The sequence below is a fragment of the Microcaecilia unicolor genome, chromosome 9 (genome assembly GCF_901765095.1).
Source record: "Microcaecilia unicolor chromosome 9, aMicUni1.1, whole genome shotgun sequence".
Taxonomy (NCBI): domain Eukaryota; kingdom Metazoa; phylum Chordata; class Amphibia; order Gymnophiona; family Siphonopidae; genus Microcaecilia; species Microcaecilia unicolor.
In genome coordinates, this window is record NC_044039.1 from 217,434,061 (window position 1) to 217,458,633 (window position 24,573).

General features: G+C 45.5%; 1 protein-coding gene across 1 annotated transcript in view; it reads left to right on the plus strand.

Moving 5' to 3' along the window:
* LOC115477109 (interferon-induced very large GTPase 1-like) overlaps positions 1-24,573 on the plus strand; it is a 150,691-nt gene that overhangs the window by 46,272 nt on the left and 79,846 nt on the right. The window contains exons 6-7 of the mRNA XM_030213723.1: positions 3,842-3,922; positions 14,105-14,170. Coding sequence (XP_030069583.1) covers positions 3,842-3,922; positions 14,105-14,170 — 147 coding nt within the window. The remainder of the gene's footprint in view (positions 1-3,841; positions 3,923-14,104; positions 14,171-24,573) is intronic.

The window sequence follows — 24,573 nt, forward strand, 5'->3', positions numbered from 1 at the left end:
CACCCAGCAGCGAAGCGGAGGGAGCAGGCAGCGCTGATCCTGCATCTGCCTCCTTCTCTCTGACGGCAGCGCTTCCAGACGCTGCCTCCGCCGCCACGATCTACCTCCTCCCTCTGTCTCACTCAACAGCAGCGGTAGCGTCGCGATTCAAACACGCCGCCTCCTGCTTCTAACCCGGGGAGACGCTTCAGGGTTTAGAAGCAGGAGGCGGCGTGTTGAATCGCTACCGCTGCTGTTGAGAGTGAGGACAGAGGGAGGAGGTAGATCGTAGCGGCAGTACTTGTGCCCAGAAAATAGGAGGATTCCAGCCCATTCTAGACCTAGGGCCCTGAACAAATTCCTTGTCAGAGAAAAGTTCAGGATGATTTCTCTGGGCACCTTTCCTCCCTCTAATTCAGGAAAACAATTAGCTATGCTCTCGAGTAGGAAAACACCATTACCAGTATCGTGTTCTGCCATTTGCCTAACAGCCTGCTCCCAGAGTGCTTACCAAGTGTCTGGTGGTAGTAGCAGTGTATCCACACAGACTGGAGACGTATATGTGTTTCCCTATCTAAAATATTGACTGGTCAAGAGAGCACATCACAGGACGGAGCAACAGAGTCAGTGGCTGACTTTCAAGTGCAAGAGCTATTGGGGTTTGTCATCAATTATCCCAAGTCCCACTTCCAACCAGTTTGCCAATTGGAGTATATAGAAAACCTGCTGGACTAATTGCAAGCTCTGGCCTTCCTTCCCCAGGCAAGGGTGGATACCTTAGTGATGCTTGCTTCGCAGGTCTGCAGCAGCAAGCAGGTTTCAGCTCAGCACATGTTGAGATTGATGGGCCACATGGCCTCCACATTGCATATCACTCCCATGGCATTGTCTCCACTTTATTCATTTAGACCTAAGTAGTTTACAGTTTCATTTTACAGGTACTGGGTCTGTCCCTAGTGGGCTCACAATCTAAGTAGTACATTGTACTACTGTTGTACCTGGGGCAACGGAGGGTTAAGTGACTTGCCCAGGGTCACATGGAGCTGCAGAAGGAATTGAACCCGGTTCCCCAGATCTCAACCCAGTGCTGACCATCAAGCAGCAGCAGGAATTGAACCCAGTTCCCCAAGTCTGAAGCCCATTACATTAACTATTAGGCCACTCCTCCACTTGAGAGCAGCCCAGTGAACCTTAGCTTCCCAGTGGTCTCAGGCAACAGGGAACCTAATGGATGTCATTTGCATTTCCCTGGCGTTGGCTCACGCTCTTCTTGGTGGACAGTCAGGTCCAATTTGACCCTGAGACTTCCATTCCAAATTCTACCAGCTCAGGTGTGTTGACAATGGATAAATCAACCCGGGTTTGGGAGCTCGTGTAGATGGGTTTCACACTCAGGGGTTGTTGTCTACCCAGTACAATTCCATATCAACTTCCTCAAGCGTCAGGCCATTTAGAACTCTCTAAAGGCTTTCAGAGATCAACTGCAGAACCAATTATTCTGATTCAATGGACAACCAGGTTGCAATGTTCTATGTCAACAAGTAGGGAGGTAGAAGTTCCTACTCCTTGTGTCAGAAAGAGGTTGGCATGTGGCAGTGGGATCTGCTTTTATGGTATGGACTTCATGTCATGTACCTACCCAGCAAGAACAACTGCCTGGTGGAGAGACTGAGCAGAGTATTGCAACTACACGAATGGTCTCTCAAAATGGGCGTAACCCGCAAGATCTGAGAGTGGGGCACTCCCTTGGTAGATCTTTTTGCCACTCATGTGAACAACAAGGTCACTCAGTTCTGCTCCAGGCTCGGGTAACACAGCAGGCTAGTGTCAGATGCCTTTTTCTGCATTGGGGGAAAGGACTTCTCCTCTATGTGTATCCTCCAATACCTGTCACAGAGAAGACTTTTCTGAAACTCAGGCAGGATTAGGGGACCATGATCTTGATTGCCCCTTACTGGCCACACCAGATCTGGTTCCCTGTTCTTCTGGAGTTGTCCTTTAAAGATCCGTGGAGATTGGACTGCTTTCTGACCCTTCATTACGCAGAATGAGGGTTCCATTCTGCATCCCAACTTCCAATCTCTGGCCCTCATGGCTTGGATGCTGAGGGCGTAGAATTCAAACTCCTGGGCTTGCCTGAGGGTGTCTCCTGTATCCTGCTGGCTTCCAAGAAAGATTCTACTAAGAGGTGTTGCTCTTTTAAGTGGAGAAGATTTGTCATCTGGTGTGAGGGCCACGCCGTAGATTCTTTCTCTTGCCCTACACAAAAGCTGCCTGAGTACCTCCTACATCTCTCTGTTTCGTTTGAAAACCAACTCTGTAAGGGTTCACCTTAGTGCAGTTGGCACTTATCACCATATAGGAGACGATTCCATTAGTTGTCGCTTCATGAAAGGTTTGTTGTTAACAATGTCCCCTACCAAACCGCCCACTGTGTCATGGGATTTCAACTTGGCTTTCACCCAGCTGATGAAAGCTCCTTTTGAGCCTCTGGATTCCTGATCTGGAAAGTTGTGTTTCTGGGGGCGGTCACTTCAGCTCGCAGGTCAGTGAGCTCCAGGCCCTGGTAACTCCTCCACCATATACTAAATTTCATCACAACAGAATAGTTCTCTGCACGTACCCTGTTCCTTCCTAAAGTGGTGTTGGAGTTTTCATCATAACCAGTCAATTTGTTCTGTCAACATTTTTCCCAAACCACATACCTATCCTGGTCATTGTACTGCATACCTTAGACTGCAAGCAAGCCTGAGCCTTCTGTCTGGAGCGGACCTAAAACCCATACACAGTCCACCAGATTTTTGTTTCTTTTGACCCAAATCAGATGGAGAAGGCCATAATCAACACACACTTTCAAATCGGTTAGTAGGTTGCATCTCCTTACTTATGCCCAGGCTAGGCTGTCTCTTGAAGGCCATGTCATGGCTCATATAGCTCCCTTGAGATCAGCCTCATAGAGGAGATTTGCAAGGCTGCAATGTGGTCTTCAGTCCACACTTTCTCATCTCACTTCTGCCTTGATCAGGGTACCTGATGCGATAGTTCGCAAATTTGTTCAGTGTCTAGAATCCTATTCCACCCTCCTAGGCCCTGTTTTATTCTGTTCCAGGCTGCACACTATGTACTTAGTTTCAGGTTCATTGGAATTTTAATCTCGATATTTTCAGACTTGATTATCTTAGTTTTGTTGTTTTTTGATGAGCCTGGTAGCTAGGATTTCCCGGATATGAGAATATGAAGGCCTGCTGTCCTCGGAGATATCAAAGATCCTTACCTGTAGCAGGTGCTCTCCGAGGACAGTAGGCCGTTTATTCTCACATACCCTGCCACCTCCCCTAGGAGCTGAATTTAATTGTACTCTTTTTGCTTTTTCACCTGACTGGGGTGCCCATGCTCGTGCATTGGGCAGAAACGCACCCCACACATGCGGTGTGGGGCACTGCTAGAAGCTTCTACAATACTCGCTGTCGAACGACGTCACCCAGATGTGAGAATAATCAGCTTGCTGTCCCGAAGAACACCTGCTACAGGTAAGTATCTTTGATTTATGGGGCCCTCCGTAGTCCCGCCCAAAACACACCCACAACACACCCCCTTTCTGTTTGGATGCACTACAGTGTAGGACATCCTAATTAGCTGGGGCATTTTGAGACGTCTATCTGCTTTGAAAATGAGACACACCTAGTTTAGTTATGTACTTGGCCTCTTTAATAAGGTGCCCTGTTATAAGACTACTCTCCAGAAGCCCAAATTCACTTTTCAAGTGAAAAATTGTTAAATTCACAAATGATAAAAGCCTCTGCAGCGAGAGCCAGAGGAAAACGCACAGATTAACTATCTCTCATCTCTGCTCTGTTCCCAGGGTATTAGCTTTGAAAAAGACTGGAAGGTGGTGACCATTTTCATTGGAGCGAATGACTTATGTGATTATTGCAAAAATAAGGTAAGTTGAGGGGGTGGGGTGAGAGCTTAAAAAGTCTATTTTATTAAATTCTCTAAAGCTATAAGATGAAGCTAAATAATATTATTGAACTACAGGAGCCAGCGAATTCTGAATTCTATTCTTGTTGACAAGTGTCACCAGTTTGTATTGGAGGATCTGGTAAACAATTGCATTGAGGTTGTTCGTACATATTAAAAAGAAGCTTTTCTATGTTCAAGTAATTAAATAAACGAGCAGTTTCCTTAACTGAAGCCAGATACTGAATCTTTCCGTTTAAAGCCAAGGTTACTGGGTTGGGAAGGCAGCGGCAGAAACAGCTATTTAAAAAAAAAAAAAAAAACAGAGAAATATCAGGAGGGAGGTAAACTAAGCTGAGTTTGGGTCTGCAGAGGTAGGAGGAAGGTGGTTGCACAAGGGATGAGAGGCTGGGCCCCACCTCTTTCTAGCTAGATACAGGGAGCTGTAAAAGTATCCACTCAGTGGTCCACTATAGCTGTAGTTTGCTCACTTTACTCAAAAGTATAAGGAAAGTCATGTTGGCAGTGGGGAATGGGGCAGGGGCGTAGCTAGACAGCAGATTTTGGGTGGGCCAGGCAAGAAGTGGATGGGCACCAAGTGTTCTTCCCCCACCCAAACACACACACCCAAAATAATATCTCAGCTGGCGGGAAACTGCTTCTCTCCACCTTGGCAGTCTGCAGCAGGCATGCGCTGAAAACTGAGCATGTGCGGGTGGCAGTATCGTGGAGAGCAGTGTTTTTGTTACCATCAGTGGCAAGTCTACACCTGGCGGAGCTTGGGGTCCCCAACAGCTACCGCTAAACATGTGCTACTGTTGGGTGAGCCAGACCCCCTTGTGGCTACGCCACTGGTATGGGGGACCAATTCAGCATTAGCACCACAACATTTTGATGGTGGCACCCTCCCTAAGACTACCCTAAACTTTCCCTGTGAAGCCCAGAGTCCACTGAATTCCAAGTTTCAGATGTTGCTTAGGTGAAAAAAGCCACAATCACAGCCACCCGGGTCTGGTTCACAATTACTGGAGTGCTGTAGTATGGAAATCTGCTTCCTTGCCTGATGAATAGCCAGTAACCTTTTGTGCTGCGGCAATTGTGTGGGTCTCCTTCATGGTACTGGAGCCACCCACAAAAGCCGCCAGCTTTGGTGCAGGAACTGGAAGTCAGCAGTCCAGCAGCGAGAGGGGTGCTATCCAGTCTTTTGCACTGAGTATCACATGTAAGATTATCTCCCAGTTGGTGAGATGTCATATGTGTGTGCCCGATGCAAAGAGCTCCTAGCTCTCAAGGAACGTGTCCGTTCTCTTGAGGCTAGAGTAGCAGACTTGGTGGAGCTGAGGGAGACAGAGAGGTACATAGAGGAGACCTACAGGGATGTTGTAGAGAAGTCCCACCTCCAGTCTGCTAGCCCTTATGCTACCTTGGAGGAGGGAGGTCTCCTAGAAGGAGAGCATCACCTTGGTGAAGTAGGAAGTACTCCTGTAGCCAAGACCTGCCCACCAGGGGATGTACTATCCTCTCGCATCGAGGATATGTCTCCAAGTGCTGCCTAGGAGGGAAGGGTTAGGACAGCCGTTGTAGTTGGTGATTCGATCATTAGGCATATACAGTGGTGGAAATAAGTATTTGATCCCTTGCTGATTTTGTAAGTTTGCCCACTGACAAAGACATGAGCAGCCCATAATTGAAGGGTAGGTTATTGGTAACAGTGAGAGATAGCACATCACAAATTAATCCGTAAATCACATTGTGGAAAGTATATGAATTTATTTGCATTCTGCAGAGGGAAATAACAGTATTGATCCCCACCAACCAGTAAGAGATCTGGCCCCTACCGACCAGGTAGATGCTCCAAATCAACTCGTTACCTGCATGACAGACAGCTGTCGGCAATGGTCACCTGTAGTGAAAGGACACCTGTCCACAGACTCAGTGAATCAGTCAGACTCTAACCTCTACAAAATGGCCAAGAGCAAGGAGCTGTCTAAGGATGTCAGGGACAAGATCATACACCTGCACAGGCTGGAATGGGCTACAAAACCATCAGTAAGACCTGGGCGAGAAGGACAACGTTGGTGCCATAGTAAGAAAATGGAAAGAAGTACAAAAGACTGTCAATCGACAAAGATCTGGGGCTCCACGCAAAATCCACCTCGTGGAGTATCCTTGATCATGAGGAAGGTTAGAAATCAGCCTACCACTACAAGGGGGGAACTTGTCAATGATCTCAAGGCAGCTTGGACCACTGTCACCACGAAAAACCATTGGTAACACATTACGACATAACGGATTGCAATCCTGCGTGCCCGCAAGGTCCCCTGCTCCGGAAGGCACATGTGACGCCCGTCTGAAGTTTGCCAGTGAACACCTGGATGATGCCGAGAGTGTTGGGAGAAGGTGCTGTGGTCAGATGAGACAAAAATTGAGCTCTTTGGCATGAACTCAACTCGCCGTGTTTGGAGAAGAGAAATGCTGCCTATGACCCAAAGAACACCGTCCCCACTGTCAAGCATGGAGGTGGAAATGTTATGTTTTGGAGGTGTTTCTCTGCTAAGGGCACAGGACTACTCACCGCATCAATGGGAGAATGGATGGGGCCATGTACCGTACAATTCTGAGTGACAACCTCCTTCCCTCCGCCAGGGCCTTAAAAATGGGTCGTGGCTGGGTCTTCCAGCACGACAATGACCCAAAACATACAGCCAAGGCAACAAAGGAGTGGCTCAGGAAGAAGCACATTAGGGTCATGGAGTGGCCTAGCCAGTCACCAGACCTTAATCCCATTGAAAACTTATGGAGGAGCTGAAGCTGCGAGTTGCAAAGCGACAGCCCAGAACTCTTAATGATTTAGAGATGATCTGCAAAGAGGAGTGGAACCAAAATTCCTCCTGACATGTGTGCAAACCTCATCATCAACTACAGAAGAGTCTGACCGCTGTGCTTGCCAACAAGGGTTTTGCCACCAAGTATTAGGTCTTGTTTGCCAGAGGATTAAATACTTATTTCCCTCTGCAGAATGCAAATAAATTCATATACTTTCCACAATGTGATTTCCGGATTTAATTTGTGATGTGCTATCTCTCACTGTTACCAATAACCTACCCTTCAATTATGGGCTGCTCATGTCTTTGTCAGTGGGCAAACTTACAAAATCAGCAAGGGATCAAATACTTATTTCCACCACTGTAGATAGCTGGGTGGCTGGTGGATGTGAGGATCACCTGGTGACTTGCCTGCCTGGTGCAAAGGTGGCGGACCTCACGCATCGCCTAGATAGGATTTTAGATAGTGCTGGGGAGGAGCCAGCTGTCTCGATACATTTGGGTACCAATGACATAGGAAAATGTGGAAGAGAGGTTCTGGAAGCCAAATTTAGGCTCTTAGGTAGAAAGCTCAAATCCAGAACCGCTAGGGTAGCATTTTCTGAAATGTTACCTGTTCCACGTTCAGGGCCCAAAAGACAGGCAGAGCTCCGGAGTCTCAATGCGTGGATGAGACAATGGTGCAGGGAGGAGGGTTTTAGATTTGTTAGGAACTGGGCAACATTCTGGGGAAGGGGGAGCCTATTCCGAAAGGATGGGTTCCACCTTAACCAGGGTGGGTCCAGGCTGTTGCATCGGCATTTAAAAAGAGATAGAGCAGCTTTAGAAATGGGAAGAAGGCCGACAGTCGCTCAAAAGCGCATGGTTCAGGATAAGATATCTTTCAAAGATATCACCAAAACAGGGAAGATACGATATCCTGGTAGTGAGGTTGCAAAAGAGACCATAGTAGATCAGTAGGCATATTTTCAAAGCACTTTGGGAGGCTAAGTTCCATAGGTTTCTATGGAACTTTGGGAGGCTAAGTGCTTTGAAAATAAGCCTCCAGGTGTCCTTAAATAAAAAATAAAAAACAGACAAAAGATTGCAAATGAAAACTGTCAAGTACTGAGCATGATGTAAATAGGAACAACAAACACAGTTTGAAATGTCTATATGCGAATGCCAGGAGCCTAAGAAATAAGATGGGAGAGTTAGAATATATTGCACTAAATGAAAAATTAGAAATAATAGGCATCTCTGAGACCTGGTGGAAGGAGGATAACCAGTGGGACACTGTCATACCAGGGTACAAATTATATCATAGTGATAGGGTGGATCAAATTGGTGGAGGGGTAGCATTGTATATTAACGAGAGCCTTGAATCAAATAGATTGAAAATTCTGCAGGAAATAAAACACTTCTTGGAATCACTGTGGATTGAAATTCCACGTGTAAAGGGGAAAAGGATAGTGATAGGAGTGTACTACCATCCGCCTGGCCAGGATGAACAGACGGATGCAGAAATGTTAAGGAAATTAGGGAGCGAAACCAGTGGCGTAGCTAGGTGGGGCACAGGGGGAGCAGTCGCTCCCCCAACAGCTGTTTTGAAAAAACGGCGCCTATGCGCCTCGTGGCAATAATATTTTTTTCTGCTCCCTCCCTCATGAGTCTTAATCTTTTCAAGTCTCTTCTGCCCATCTCTCCCATCTGCAAGGTCACTTTTTACTTCCCTGAAGCCTTCTCCCTCCCGCGCAGCACTGCACCGGCGATTCGCAGTTATCCTTCTGCCAGCGTCAGGGCTTCTCCTTAGGCGCGTCCCACCTCTGCGGAAAACAGGAAGTTGCAATAGAGTAGGCGGGACACGTCTGAGGAGAGGCCCCGACGCTGACAGAAGGCCGACTGTGAATCGCCGGTGCTGCGCAGGAGGGAGAAGGCTTCAGGGAAGTAAAAAGTGACCACGCGGACGGGAGAGACAGGCAGAAGAGAAGGTGAAAGATGCAACGCTGGGGGGGTGGGGGATGGAGAAGGGAGAAAGCTGCTCAGGGAGGTTTAATTGACCGGAGTGGAAGTGAGCCTATCTATTCCACTTTAACAAGGGAACCAATTTGGGTAATCTGTGTCCACTTCCCCCCCCCCCCCCCTTCGCGCGCAGCTGTCGTTGCCGTTCAGTTAAAAGCAAGCAAACTTATGATCTGCTGCATACACGTTGTCATTCTTTATTGTTGGTCCATCTGTAACAATGCTAAAACTGTTTCAGTTGGATAGGCAGTGCCTTAAAAGCTGGAGGAGTAATGAAATAACAGTTCAGTATCACTAAAACAGCGTCAAAAATTATTGTTGCTGGTAGATTATGGTGATACTAGGGCCCAGCTAAGAAACAAGTTATTTTGAATTAGTCTTCACTGGACCAAACTTGCATTCCTTGGGCCATCACCATCCAGCAGGATAGGCAGTGTCTTGAAAGGTGGATAAAGGATTTTTAAAAAAATATATATTTATATCACACATTATTTTTGTTACATTTGTACCCCACGCTTTTTCCCACTCATGGCACGCTCAATGCGGCAGGCAATAGGGGGGTTGAGTGACTTGCCCAGAGTCACAAGGAGCTGCCTGTACTGGGAATTGAACTCAGTTCTTCAGTTCCCCAGGACCAAAGTCCACCACCCTAACCACTAGACCACTAGGCCACTCCTCCACTCCCAAGCAAAGTTGGATTCAGTGTGGCTTACATTTGAAAATACAGTGAGACAGAATAATAGAATTTAGTGATATAATGGGAATAAATAGATGGATGTGTCTGAAACATTTAAAAAAGTTGAGATTAGCATATATACCCCAACAGGGCATTTAAAAGTTTGTCCTTTATTGATACCACAAGTTCAGAAATCATAGCCTTAAGTATAGACAGTTATTGAAAGATTATCACATGGGAGGGGAAGGTGATAGGGACACAAAGAGGGCACTACTGGAAAGGGGAAGAGGAGATAGGGACAGAAAGGGGCACCACTGGAAGGGGGATATGGAGACAATGGTGAAAAATGGGTGAGATGGGGCCAAAGAGGTAATGCTGGGAAAAGAGGGAAGATGGGGACACAGGACAATGTTAGAAAAAGGGACAGGTGGGGACACCAGGACGGAAGATGCTAGAAAGTGGGAGATGAAGAGACCAGGTAGGCTTGTGCTGAAAAAGGGAGGAGATGGGGACATCAAGAAGAGATGCTGAACTTGGGGGTAGGATAGGGACAAGGAACACAGAAGGGAGATGCTGGACAGGATAAATAGTGGTGCAGAGGAGAAAAGGATGGTGCACTTGGAGACAGAAGAAATGTCAGATCGGCAAGAGACCCTGTAAAGGCAGAAGAAACAGAGAAAAACAGAAAAGAGACAGCGGGACCAAAGCAAATGAGAAAATAAATTGTTCAAACAACAGTAGAGGGGTCCGAGTGCATTTTCTTAAATCATTTTGGATGTACTGCAGCACAGATTTTGATGGGTAGAGTCAGGGACTGCAAATCCCACATGAATCTGGGATGTGAGTTCACACTAGGACTGGTTGAAAAATCTCCCTTCTGGAACTGGATCACTTGGCAGCACTATACACAGCTATTTGATAGTGGGGACATAAAACGAAAGATCAGTGCCAAACAGATGTAGATAACAAAAGGAAGAAGACAAGAGATGAGACAGGAAATGGAAAAGCCAACGTGGAAAGAATTTGTAAGGCTGACTCATGGAACATGGAAAAAAAAGACTGGGACCAGCCAAATTCCCAGACAACAAAGGTAGAAAAAATTATTTTTATTTAATACTTTGTAAGCACTGAGATGTACCTGCTTTGTAAAATGTACATTTTTTATATTTTTATTTTGCAAAGTACAGGAGAAAATGCATTTCTGTCTCTTTTTTTTTTTTTTACCAGTATTGCACTGTTTAGAGTCTGGCTTCCTTGGGCAGAGGGTCTCTATTTCAATTTTTGTTGTTGTTGTTGTTTTTTTTTTTTTTGTGGCTCCCTATTCTGCATTAGATTGGTAGCATGGAATGTTGTCACAATTTGGGTTTCTGGCAGGTGCTTGTGACCTGGGTTGGCCACATTGGAAACAGGATACTGGGCTAGATGGACCATTGGTCTGACCCAGTATGGCTACTCTTATGTTCTATAGATGAGGGTCTGTCCATGTTCTGCATGTGTGACAGAGGTGAAGGATTCTGCCAGCATGTAGTATCTGTGCAGAAATGTGTAACAGTGTAGCTTGTTCCAGTTTCCCAATAGTAGGTATATTGGTGCTCCAGAGCCCAGTGTAATATATATAGCACTGTCTTCTGATAGGTGGTTTAGGGCTGTTATGGTGTGGTAAGTTTTGTGTTCTAGGGCAGTCCTTGAGTACCCCCTTGCCAGTCAGGTTTTCAGGATATCCACAATAAATATGCATGACATTGATTTGTATATACTGCCTCCATTACATGCAAATCTTTTTCATGCAGATTCATTGTGGATAGCCTGAAAACCTGACTGGCAAGGGGGTACTCCAGGACCACCTATGGAAACACTTCTCTAGGTCCCACTGTAATATTTATAGCATTGTCTTTTCGTAGGTGGGTTAGGGCTGTTTTGGTGTGGTAAGTTTTCAGTATAGGTTGTGGGTGTCTTTTTGCAGGGATTTGTGTTATTTCACAAAGTGTCTAGCCCTATTTGAAAGTAGGCTCTGGGGCAAGGGCCACCAAAGGTCACCCAAAATAAAAATGCTCAAGACTAGTGTTCTTCACCTCCTGTAGAGTCGCCACACAAACAAAAGCCCATCTGATTTAAACAAGGTGTCTAGCAGTGGAAGGAATGTGTGTGCTATTCCTGAGGTAATGGTCACGATTTGAATATTTTTATTTGAAGTTAAGAAGACAGGTTGCCTGCTCTGGCCAGTCCATGGACCTCTTCTGCGTCCTGCCTACTGATGTAACTTACTGTTTCCTTGTAGGCAGGATGCAACAGAGACAGCCTGTATTAGTCATTGCCCGCCACAGCCCCTGAGGAACAACACAGACACTGCTGTCTAGTTGACACCAACCGGCGCCTGTTTTATAAAAGTCTGCTCCCTTTTAGATCAAAACCTGGCTACGCCTCTGACGCAAACAAACTGGGCAACACAATAATAATGGGTGATTTCAATTACCCCAGTATTGACTGGGTAAATGTAACATCGGGGCACGGTAGGGAGGTAAAATTCCTTGATGAAATCAAGGACTGCTTTATGGAGCAGCTGGTATAGGAGCCGACGAGAGAAGGAAATATTCTAGACCTAGTCTTTAGTGGAGAGCATGATCTGGCGCGGGAGGTAATGGTGCTGGGGCCACTTGATAACAGTGATCATAATGTGATCGGATTTGATATTAGCTTTGAAGTAAGTATACATAGGAAATCAAATACGTTAGCGTTTAACTTTAAAAAAGGAGACTATGATAAATGAGAAGAACGGTGGAAAAAAAACTTAAAGGAGTGGCCGCGAGGGTCAAAAATTTACATCAGGCATGGATGCTGCTCAAAAACACCATCTTGGAAGCCCAGGTTAAATATATTCCGCGATAATGGAACAAATGAGCAAATCCAAGGCATTGGGTCGTGGGAAGGGCCAGGATTCGTAGTGCACTGGTCCCCCTCACATGCCAGGACACCAACTGGGCACCCTAGGAGGCACTTTTACAAATTAAAAAAAAATTAAAATAGCTCCCAGGTACATAGCACCCCTCCCTTGTGTGGTGAGCCCCCCAAATCCCCCCCAAAACCCATTGCTAACAAGTCTACACCATTACCATAACCCTAAGGGGTGCAGGGGGCACCTACATGTGGATACAATGGGTTTTTGGGGGGGTTGGAGGGCTCAACATTAACCAGCACAAGTGGAACAGGTAGGGGGGGATGGGCCTGGGTCCGCCTGCCTGACGTCCACTGCACCCACTAACAACTGCTCCAGGGACCTGCATACTGCTGTCAGGGAGCTGGGTATGACATTTGAGGCTCGCATACAGGCTGTCAAAAAAAGTTTTTAAAGTTCATTTTTTGTGGTGGGAGGGGGTTAGTGACCACTGGGGGAGTCAGGGGAGGTCATCCCCGATTCCCTCCGGTGATCATCTGGCCAGTTGGGGCACTTTTTTGGGACTTGGGTCGTGAAAAAAAAAGGTCCAGCAAAAGCAACCCAATTTCTCTCTTCTGCTGCCCTTTTTGTTTTTTTCGATTATCGGCCGAAGGCGCCCATCTCTCCTCGCCGGATAAACACGCCCCAGCCCCGCCTTCACCACGCCTCAGACACACCCCCGTCAACTTTGTTCGTTCCTGCGACGGAGTGCAGTTGAAGACGCCCAAATCGGCTTTTGATTATACTGATGTGGGCGCCTTTGCGAGATCGGCACCCATCTCCCGATTTGGGTCGAAATATGGGCGCCCATCACTTTCGAAAATAAGGCTGTTAGGCACCTACGTGCCTTAGTAAAAGGGCCTCATAGTTTATAACATCCTGTAATTAGATGCTCTTCGCATTTTCAAACATGTTTGACTTTGAGTTATCTGTCCATCAAGAATATTTAATTCTAAACAAATTCTAGACGGTTCTTTTATCTTTTAAGTCAAGCAAAATTTGGAATGAGCTTCCTATACAGATTAGAACCCGTCAGTAATGTTTTAAAGGCTTTTTTTATTTCACATATATTTCAATAAATAAATTGTGTTATTTAGGAAGAAGTTATCAATGTGGACTATTGTTAAGATGGGTTGTTTTACCACAAGTCCTTCTGTTTTAGTACAGGGTTGCATTTTACGCCAATGAGACCCTGTGGTAAAATAGCATGACTTGTGGTAAGGTAGCCCACGTTGATAATTGCCACCGCCCCCCCCCCTCCAAGGTGCAGCATGACACCCTCCCCGGTGCATCAAGCCCCCCCCCCCCCCAGCACAATGAGCCCCCCCCCCCCCCCCCGGGTTCATTTTTGGCTGCTGGAGGGTGCAGAGAGCAGCCGCGTGCCTGTCGGCTCCACTGGCTCTCTGTTCCCTCTGCCCTGGAACAGAAAGTAACCTGTTCCGGGGCAGAGGGAGCAGCGAACTAGCGGAGCCGACAGACACACGGCTGCTCTCTGCAACCTCCAGCAGCGTGCACCCGGGGTGGACCACCCCCCACCGCCCCGCCCTTGCTACGCCGCTGGATGAGAATAACATCAAATAGAATAGAACTGCCCTTATGGAGTGCTCAGGTCGGCCCCCAGAGTAGTAACATCGGGCACAAAGTATTGAGCTTTGCTCTGTATCTCTCTTCTGGAAACAAATAGATGCATATGAACTAATAAAGATCATTTTGGGACTTTGTTTTTGACAGACACTGTTCTCTGCAGATAACTACGCCTATAATTTGAAGGTATCTCTGGACTTGATGTACAAGGAGGTAAGTGTAGTATCTGTACTTCAGGAAGCAGGTGAAAGCTTGGCTCTTCAATCAAGCCTTTAATGGAGGAAGTAACTAACTTGTTAGTCTCACTCACAAACACAAGGAGTGACTTGGGCTGCACATACTGCAGCGGGACATGTTTATCCACTCCTACCCTAGCTGAGATAACATTTAAACATCTCTCTAACCTCACGTGCAACTTTCTTCAAATCAATCACCTTACTTTCTAATTCTTCCTACTTTCTTACTCATCTATATGTTACAACTTTGCCTTACCCTTCTCTACCAATTATAATGTTCTAGTACATATTGTGTTGTCATTGCAAGTAGTATACCATATTCTATAATAACCTATTCCCAAGGATTAACGTATGTATTGACCCGGACCTCCAATGCTGTAATTTGTTTAGGACACACTTCAAGAAAATTTAAAACACGCATAATAGAACATAAACATGGCATAGTGCATAAAAAACCGGAGGCACCTATGGCACAACATTGTGCAGAGGAGGGCCATTCCTTTGAACAAATGCAGTTTATTGTGTTGGAAGTGATTAGTAAGGGTAAGAGAGGGGGGGACATCAAACAACAACTTTGGCAGCGGGAACAACGGTTGATTTATCAATTCAAAACAACTATGCCCAGAGGATTGAATAAGAATGTAGAATGGAAGGCGTTCTACTAGCTGCCCCTTTAAATAAAAAGAAACAAAGGGATTGGAAGAGGTTCCTGTGGGCGTCATATAAAAAAACCGTGGCCATCTTGTGCATTGTAACATCGGAATTGAAAGTAAGAAATTAAAGTATTAAAAAAAGTTCCTGAAGCAGCGATGGATATCGCGAAACAAGACGTGCTTGTCGAAAATTAAGTTGCAATATTGAAAGACTAAACAAAAGAAAAATAGGAACGGAGTGACCCACATACCGGCGAAAGTACTACCACAAACTTCACGGGCTCATGAGCAGGCACCAGCCGGCTGGAGAAGATTGATACAAACTCAGTTAAGTGCGGATAGACATGAGTAATATAAAATGAAGGTATTGGGATAAGGGTACTCCGTTTATACATTATGGTTAGGATACTTTTATGTAAGATGTGAGAGTATGTGTTGATTTAGGTCAACCAATGCAAATAAAGTAGTTTTTATTGGTAAAGTAAAAGCAGAAATTTTGCACATTTATCACCTATGATAAGAAATAACCCCACAGAATCCCTGGTATCCTTTATATAAGGTTCTGTTTCACCAGTTGGTGTTAGACCAGGGGTGGAGGTATTGAGGTCAGTTTGATAAATAAACAAATTACAGCATTGGAGGTCCGGGTCAATACATACGTTAATCCTTGGGAATAGGTTATTATAGAATATAGTAGACCAAGGTACCCAATTAAAGGAAAAATAAAGTCGTATACCTTGCCATATTTTGTATTGTTACTTGAATATTGTAACTGCTGTAATTGCCTATTGCTCATGTTTCATCTATTCTTACTGTACACCACCTAGAGTGAATTCCTTCAAAAAGGGGGACAGGGAAATGGGACTTGATATACTGCCTTTCTGAAGTTTTTGCAACTACATTCAAAGTGGTTTACATATACCAGTGATACCTTGGTTTTTGTTGATAATTCACCCAAAAACAATCAACGAAAACCGAAACAGACGAAAACCGAGGCAATTATTTCCATATGAATCAATGCAAATCCAATGAGCAGGAGAAAGCATGGGTTGCCCTTTGTTTTCGCAAAATTAGCAGCAAAAACCGAGGCAACCAACGAAATCCGAGGCAAATTTTTCACAGAAAAAATCAACGAAAACCGAAACCGACGATAACTGAAGTCAACAAAAACTGAGGTTTCACTGTATTCAGGTACTTATTTTGTACCATGGGGCAATGGAGGGTTAAGTGACTTGCCGAAGGTCACAAGGAGCTGCAGTGGGAATTGAACCCAGGTCCCCAGGATCAAAGTCCACTGCACTGACCACTAGGCTACTCCTCCACGAGGAGTAAAATCCACTGCAGAACAATAAATGTGAGAGGCTCTTGTTGGTGGGGGTGCAATGATGAAGGCCCAGACCATTCAGGTTTAATGTAAAGAAGAAAACTTAATCTACAGATGTCGAAGTGTGGTGGAGACATTTTTTTCTTCTGTGGATTACAAAGAAACAAACGAGGCCATTGGGTGCCCAGCACAAGCAAACAAGTAAGCAGGCCACTTCCTCCCTTCCGCTGGCCAGGTAATCAGTGTTGCCAGAAGAAAACAATTTTCCACGCCCAAAACCAGCCCAAGCACAAAGCCATTTGCATACGAATGACATCATTAATAAATATTAATGCGGCCAATTTGCATACGAGTGACATCGTTGATAAATATTAATGAGGTCATTTGCATACAAATTACGTCATTAACCCTGCCTCCGTGGGGCTTCTATTGGCCGTGGCCGCGGGAAAACCAGCCAACCCCCGGCCGTGCGAAAAAACCGCGGCTGGCTAAAAAATCACAGCGGGGCAAAAAAAGTCACCCAAAATCCCGCAACCCGCATGTGGCGTGAAAAAGCCGCAGCGGGTCGCGGAAAGGAGGGGAAAACCACCCATCTGGCAACACTGCAAATAACTGAAAGAGGAGTCATGCAATTCACTGCTTTTGATAGCTGTGTTCAAAGAGTCCATTTGGAGAGACTACTTCCCATGCAGCAGGTTTCCATCTGTTAAGAACTAATTACCATTTGAAGGGGGCAAGGCAACTGACAGGGAAGGAGAGAGAGAAGATTCTTGTAACCTGAAGGAATAGGATAGGAGAATGACATATTGCTAGGGTGGGGGACTCTGTGAGAACTGGGTTCTCACCCTTTGAAGTGAGATAAGGATTCTTTTACTGAGGATGTGTTTATTAACATATAACATAGTAACATAGTAGATGACGGCAGAAAAAGACCTGCACGGTCCATCCAGTCTGCCCAACAAGACAACTCATGTGTGCTACTTTTTGTGTATACCCTACTTTGATTTGTACCTATGCTCTTCAGGGCACAGACTGTATAAGTCTGCCCAGCACTGTCCCTGCCTCCCACCACCGGCTCAGACCGAAGGAAATGCAATATTTTTTTGTACCTTTTTTTTTTATTTGTACCCTGCACTTTCCCACTCATGGCAGGCTCAATGCAGCTTACATGGGGCAATGGAGGGTTAAGTGACTTGCCCAGAGTCACAAGGAGCTGCCTGTGCCTGAAGTGGGAATTGAACTCAGTTCCTCAGGACCAAAGTCCACCACCCTAACCACTAGGCCACTCCTCCCCTGTTGCTACAATTTGAGATTCTACATGGAATGTTGCTATTCCACTAGCAACATTCCATGTAGAAGTCAACCCTTGCAGATGAGCAACATTCCATGTAGAAGTCGGCCCTTGCAGATCACCAATTTGGCTGCGCAGGCTTCTACATGGAATGATGCTAGTGGAATATCAACATTCCGTGTAGAATCTCCAATAGTAGCAACATTCCATGTAGAATCTCCAATAGTATCTATTTTATTTTTGTTACATTTGTACCCTGCGCTTTCCCACTCATGGCAGGCTCAATGCGGCTTACATGGGGCAATGGAGGGTTAAGTGATTTGCCCAGAGTCACAAGGAGCTGCCTGTGCCTGAAGTGGGAATCGAACTCAGTTCCCCAGGACCAGAGTCCACCACCCTAACCACTAGGCCACTCCTAACAAACAAATGACATATCCTGTATGATGTATTCCTGGAAAAACCTGTTCTTTGTACTTTGGGCTGAGAAACCCTATATAAATGCCTGGCTTGAAAGGCAGAGAGGGATCACTGACAATCTTCCTCAGTTTGTCTCAATAGATTAAGGAATATGTTCCCTCACTACCCTGCTTTTTATCTTCTGGTACTAATTTCTTATTTTTCATGTTCTTGGGTAAGAATAAACTTTATTAACTTGAGAAACTTCTTTTCTTTATAGCTGTTTTTGGTACTTATCAGGCCGGTGGTCATAAGAAATCAGTTGGGGAATTTGTATGGTGAGACACTGGGTTTTTGGTTCTGAAGCCTAGCGCCAACAGGCCCAAACACTCTGTAATATTGGGACCAGCTGAGTCGGGCTACTTATGACCCATGTCTAATGGCTTGTGAATTTTCAGTATTCATAATGAAAGCAAGACAGAATGATCATATGACCCCAGGCCTGTTGGGTACCCTAATCTTTGAGAGCTTTTTTTACACTTCAGTACTGTGTCTCATCCTGCAGAATTCTTTCCTTTGGCTTCCCACGCCATCACTGAGTCAGCTAGAAAGCAGACATGCCCAGACGTTTGTATTATTTACCTTTCACTGCCAATTATTTTCAGTAACAAGTTTTGTGTTCCATTTATAGAATTTTCCCCTAAATGCTAAGATACCCATAGGTATAAAATGGGCTTTTAGCATTTAGCGTGCGTTAAGCTTTAGTAAAAGGGCCCCTGAGAGACATAATAATATCAAACCACTGGGCATGTCTACTTTCTAGAAGATAACTGACTCAGTGATGATTAGGGTTACCATATTTTGTCCCCCAAAAAGGAAGATGCATGCCCCGCCCCCTTTAAAGCCCCGCCCCACCCCCTTCCACGCCCTCGCTCCGCCCCCTGCCACATTTTCCCCTCCCCCCTGTCACATACCCCGTCACCCCCCTCCCCTTACCTTACTACTGCCCTGGTGGTCTAGTGACCTCTTCGGGGCAAGAAAGAGCCCCCTCTTTCCTGCCCGGAGCACTGCCCTGCATGCACCCTTCCTGTTGCTGGTCGATTAAAACGAGGTTGATATTCAATTGCATTTATCCAAATGGTGGAAATGAAAACGGTAACGGAATTCAAACATGCATGGGATAAACACAAAGGAATCCTGCTCAGAAGGAATGGATCCTAAGGAGCTTAGCCGAGATTGGGTGGCAGAGCCGGTGGCGGGAGGCAGGGATGGTGCTGGGTAGACTTATACGGTGTGTGCCAGCGCCGGTGGTGGGAGACGGGACTGGTGGTTGGGAGGCGGGGATAGTGCTGGGCCGACTTACACGGTCTATGCCCTGAAAAGGACAGGTACAAATCAAAGTAGGGTATACACAAAAAGTAGCACATGTGAGTTTATCTTGTTGGGCAGACTGGATGGACCGTGCAGGTCTTTTTCTGCCGTCATCTACTATGTTACTATGTTATAATTGCATTTATCCAGGTAACGGCCACCATTATCCAGATAAAAGCAGTAGCTGGGCCTATCTGCAGTTCTTCAGCAACATTATCAGAGGACAAGCAGGCCTTATATTATCAAAGATGGGTAACGTGATCCCGTGACAAGCTATTAAGAGCTTTGTGGCACGCAGGACACGTTCCACTGCGTATGCGCGAGTGCCTTCCCGCCCGCCACGAGAGTGTGGTTAACACATTTTTCTACTGCGGTGAAGAGTGGTCATTTTTATCTTCTGCTCTTCACAGCTTGGTCCAAAGTACATAAGTGTTGCCATACTGGGAAAGACCAAAGGTCCATTGAGCCCAGCATCCTGTTTCCAACAGTGGCCAATCCGGGCCACAAATACCTGGCAAGATCCCAAACATTTTATACTGCGTATCCTAGAAATAGTGGATTTTCCCCAAGTCCATTTAATAACTCACAACTACTTCCGTTTTAACAATGATATCTATCTACAAATAATGGGCCCTGTGATGGGCACCAGGACAGCACCCCAATATGCCAACCTTTTTATGGCTGAGCTGGAAGAGACATTTCTGAATACACACCAGACCAAACCTCTAAAATACTACCGGTACATCGATGACATTTTTATGATTTGAACGGAGGGGGAAGAAACTCTGAAACAATTTTACTATTCCTTCAATACATCCCATCCTACAATCAGATTCAAAATTGACTACTCCCCAGAAAAAGTCAATTTTTTGGACACCACGGTCTCAATCAGTGATGGCTGTATACAAACATCTATATACAAGAAACCCACTGACAGATGCAGCTACCTCCACAACTCCAGCTTCCATCCTTCACATACAAAAAGATCCATTATTTACAACCAAGCCACAAGATACCACCGTATCTGCTGTGACCCAGGGGATAGAGACAGACACCTTGAAATCTTGACTGCATCCTTCAAACAGAAAGGCTACAACCCCAAAATAATCTCCAAGAATATTGCCTCCTCCCTCAAAACACCCAGGGAAAATCTGCTACAGTACAAAGAAAAAAAAAGCCACAGACAGAATCCCCCTTGTAGTGACATACAATCCAGAGCTGGAAAAACTGAGGAAATTCATAAGAGATCTACAACCTATACTCCAGGAGGATGAATTACTGAAAGAGATATTCCCATCCCCACCAGTGCTGGCCTTCCGACAGCCACCCAACTTAAAACACAAGCTAATCAGAAGTAAACTCCCAACACAGACTGAAAAGGAAGAGAAGGGCACATGTCCCTGTAATATAACCAGCTGCAAGCTATGCCAAAACATTTCACAGGACCCTGCAGTCATTCACAAAAGAAAAATATTCAACATGAAGGAATCTTTCACATGCTCACCTTCCAATGTGGTATATATCATTCAGTGTAAAAAATGTAACGAAGGATGCTATATTGGAGAAACAAGTCAGATGCTAAAGAAGAAATTTAATTTACATAGACATCATATGAAAAATGCCAGTACCAACAAAGATGTCACGCCTTCGGGACAGCACTTTACAAAACCAGAACACTGTACCAGTGATTTCATGGTAAGAATCCTAAAAGGGAACTTTAAAACAATACAGGAAAGTAAGACCTTTGAAGTCAGAATGATTGAATATTTTGACACCCAACAGACAGGACTTAACAAAGATCTGGGTTTTCTAGCCCATTATAAACCATAAAGTTGTATTTCTCTGTTTATCACCCACCTCTCACCTACCCACACCCATCCTGTTAGACTATCAATGAAATGCTTTGATGTCCCCATGCATACCTCCTACCCACCCCCACCCTGCTAGACTGTCATTAAAATGCTTGGATGTTTCACTTATATATGCTATCAGCTACCACATTTGCTTATTTCCGATCTGAGGAAGAAGGGCACCCTTCGAAAGCTTTTCAAGAAATGTATTAAGTTATGTCCAATAAAAAAGGTATCATCTTATTTTCTTTTCCATGTTTTATTTTGTTTGATTTCTATAGATTCTACATGGAATGTTGCTATTCCACTAGCAACATTCCATGTAGAAATAGATCACCAATGTGGCCGCGCAGGCTTCTACATGGAATGTTGCTAGTGGAATAGCAACATTCCATGTAGAATGTCCAATAGTAGCAACATTCTATGTAGAACCTCCAATAGTAGCAACATTCCATGTAGAACCTCCAATAGTAGCAACATTCCATGTAGAATCTCCAATGGTATCTATTTTACTGTCATAGTAATGCTTGAATGTTTTCACTTATATACACTGTCAGCTAGCACATTTGCTTATTTCCGATCTGACGAAGAAGGGCAACCTTCGAAAGCTAATCAAGAAATGTATTAAGTTATGTCCAATAAAAAAGGTATCATCTTATTTTCTTTTCCATGTTTTATTTTGTTTGATTTCTATAGATTCTACATGGAATGTTGCTATTCCACTAGCAACATTCCATGTAGAAGTCGGCCCTTGTAGATCACCAATGTGGCCACGCAGGCTTCTGCTTCTGTGAGTCTGACGTCCTGCACGTACGTGCAGGACGTCAGACTCACAGAAACAGAAGCCTGCGCAGCCTTCTACATGGAATGTTGCTAGTGGAATAGCAACATTCCATGTAGAATCTCCAATAGTAGCAACATTCCATGTAGAATCTCCAATGGTATCTATTTTACTGTCATAGTAATGCTTGAATGTTTTCACTTATATACACTGTCAGCTAGCACATTTGCTTATTTCCGATCTGACGAAGAAGGGCAACTTTCGAAAGCTAATCAAGAAATGTATTAAGTTATGTCCAATAAAAAAGGTATCATCTTATTTTCTTTTCCATGTTTTATTTTGTTTGATTTCTATTGATAACCTTTAAGAGTGGACTAACACGGCTACCACACCTCTCTACTTAACATAGCGTACAGTAATTCTAAAAACAAGGAATTACAGTAGTCTAGGTGCACCAAAACCGAGCCTGAAGAACTGTTTGATTTAGTAATAATCATTTAAAGTTTATAACAGAGTCTCAAATGAAAATATGAAGATGAATCAAGCTGTTAAAGAGAGGAGTCTAGAACTGCTCCCAATGTTTTAATCTATGAGTGTAATGGAATTAACTCCTCAACTTCCAAAAATGGTGGAAGTCAGAGAGAGCTTTCTAATTATGCTGTCCCTTTATCTTAGATATTGGAGTTCCTTTCCATTTCCTTGTAATTTGTATGTGTACACTGCTCTGATTATTTTGTGAAGAACAGTATATCAAGTGCCTAATAAACTAAGCCCAACCCACACAGTGAAGGAGTTTGTCCAGTATTGTAACATAGTAACATAGTAGATGACGGCAGAAAAAGACCTGCACGGTCCATCCAGTCTGCCCAACAAGATAACTCATATTTGCTACTTGTTGTGTATACCTTACCGTGATTTGTACCTGTCTTTTTCAGGGCACAGACCGTACAAGTCTGCCCAGCACTATCCCCGCCTCCCAACCACCGGCTCTGGCACAGACCGTATAAGTCTGCCCAGCACTATCCCTGCCTCCCACCACCAGGTCTGGCACAGACCGTATAAGTCTGCCCAGCACTATCCCCGCCTCCCACCACCGGCTCTGGCACAGACCGTATAAGTCTGCCCAGCACTATCCCCGCCTCCCACCACCGGCTCTGGCACAGACCGTATAAGTCTGCCCAGCACTATCCCTGCCTCCCACCACCAGGTCTGGCACAGACTGTATAAGTCTGCCCAGCACTATCCCCGCCTCCCACCACCGGCTCTGGCACAGACCGTATAAGTCTGCCCAGCACTATCCCCGCCTCCCACCACCGGCTCTGGCACAGATCGTATAAGTCTGCCCAGCACTATTCCCGCCTCCCACCACCAGCTCTGGCACAGACCATATAAGTCTGCCCAGCACTATCCCCGCCTCCCAACCACCGGCTCTGGCACAGACCGTATAAGTCTGCCCAGCACTATCCCTGCCTCCCACCACCAGGTCTGGCACAGACCGTATAAGTCTGCCCAGCACTATCCCCGCCTCCCACCACCGGCTCTGGCACAGACCGTTTAAGTCTGCCCAGCACTATCCCTGCCTCCCACCACCAGGTCTGGCACAGACCGTATAAGTCTGCCCAGCACTATCCCCGCCTCCCACCACCGGCTCTGGCACAGACCGTATAAGTCTGCCCAGCACTATCCCCGCCTCCCACCACCGGCTCTGGCACAGACCGTATAAGTCTGCCCAGCACTATCCCCGCCTCCCACCACCGGCTCTGGCACAGACCGTATAAGTCTGCCCAGCACTATCCCCGCCTCCCACCACCAGGTCTGGCACAGACTGTATAAGTCTGCCCAGCACTATCCCTGCCTCCCACCACCGGCTCTGGCACAGACCGTATAAGTCTGCCCAGCACTATCCCCGCCTCCCACCACCGGCTCTGGCACAGATCGTATAAGTCTGCCCAGCACTATCCCTGCCTCCCACCACCAGCTCTGGCACAGACTGTATAAGTCTGCCCAGCACTATCCCCGCCTCCCAACCACCAGCCCCGACTCCCAACCACCAGCTCTGGCACAGACCATATAAGTCTGCCCAGCACTATCCCCGCCTCCCAACCACCAGCCCCGCCTCCCACCACCGGCTCTGGGACAGACCGACACAGTGCTGGCATTTTACATTCAATGAGTGCCCCAAACCCAAGATAGCTTCATAACTTTAAAGTAACCCATTGCCAGCGACCCAGATTATCCAATTACCTTTAGGTAAATAGTGCTGATGTCTGGCTAGGCTGAACCAGGCCCTCAAAAGGCACAAATTGTAGCCCTTTTTAACTGGATAAATGTTGCTTGGTCAACAAATTGGAAGAACAAAATCTATGTGATCCGGGAGGAGGGGGAGGTGGGAAAGGAAAAACTTATAAAATCTAAGATTTGTCGGCAGAGCTTCTAAAATTATCTATACAAATCTTTTGACTTGTGGCCTGTACGTTAATGTCCATCACTGAGCCGTATGGTAAGTAAAGGCCCTCTTTAAATTTTTGCTAGAATAAGAATAGAGGTTTCAGAGTTGTTTTGTAACCTACTCCAAAACTTACTATTAGAAGTGGAATGTACATAACATATTAAATTAAATAGGACTGCAGAAAAATATCCTTCTATTGCAGAGCAAATATCATTTATTTAAGGTGGTCTAAAGGTGTTATAGAGTAATGCAGTGAATGTATTAT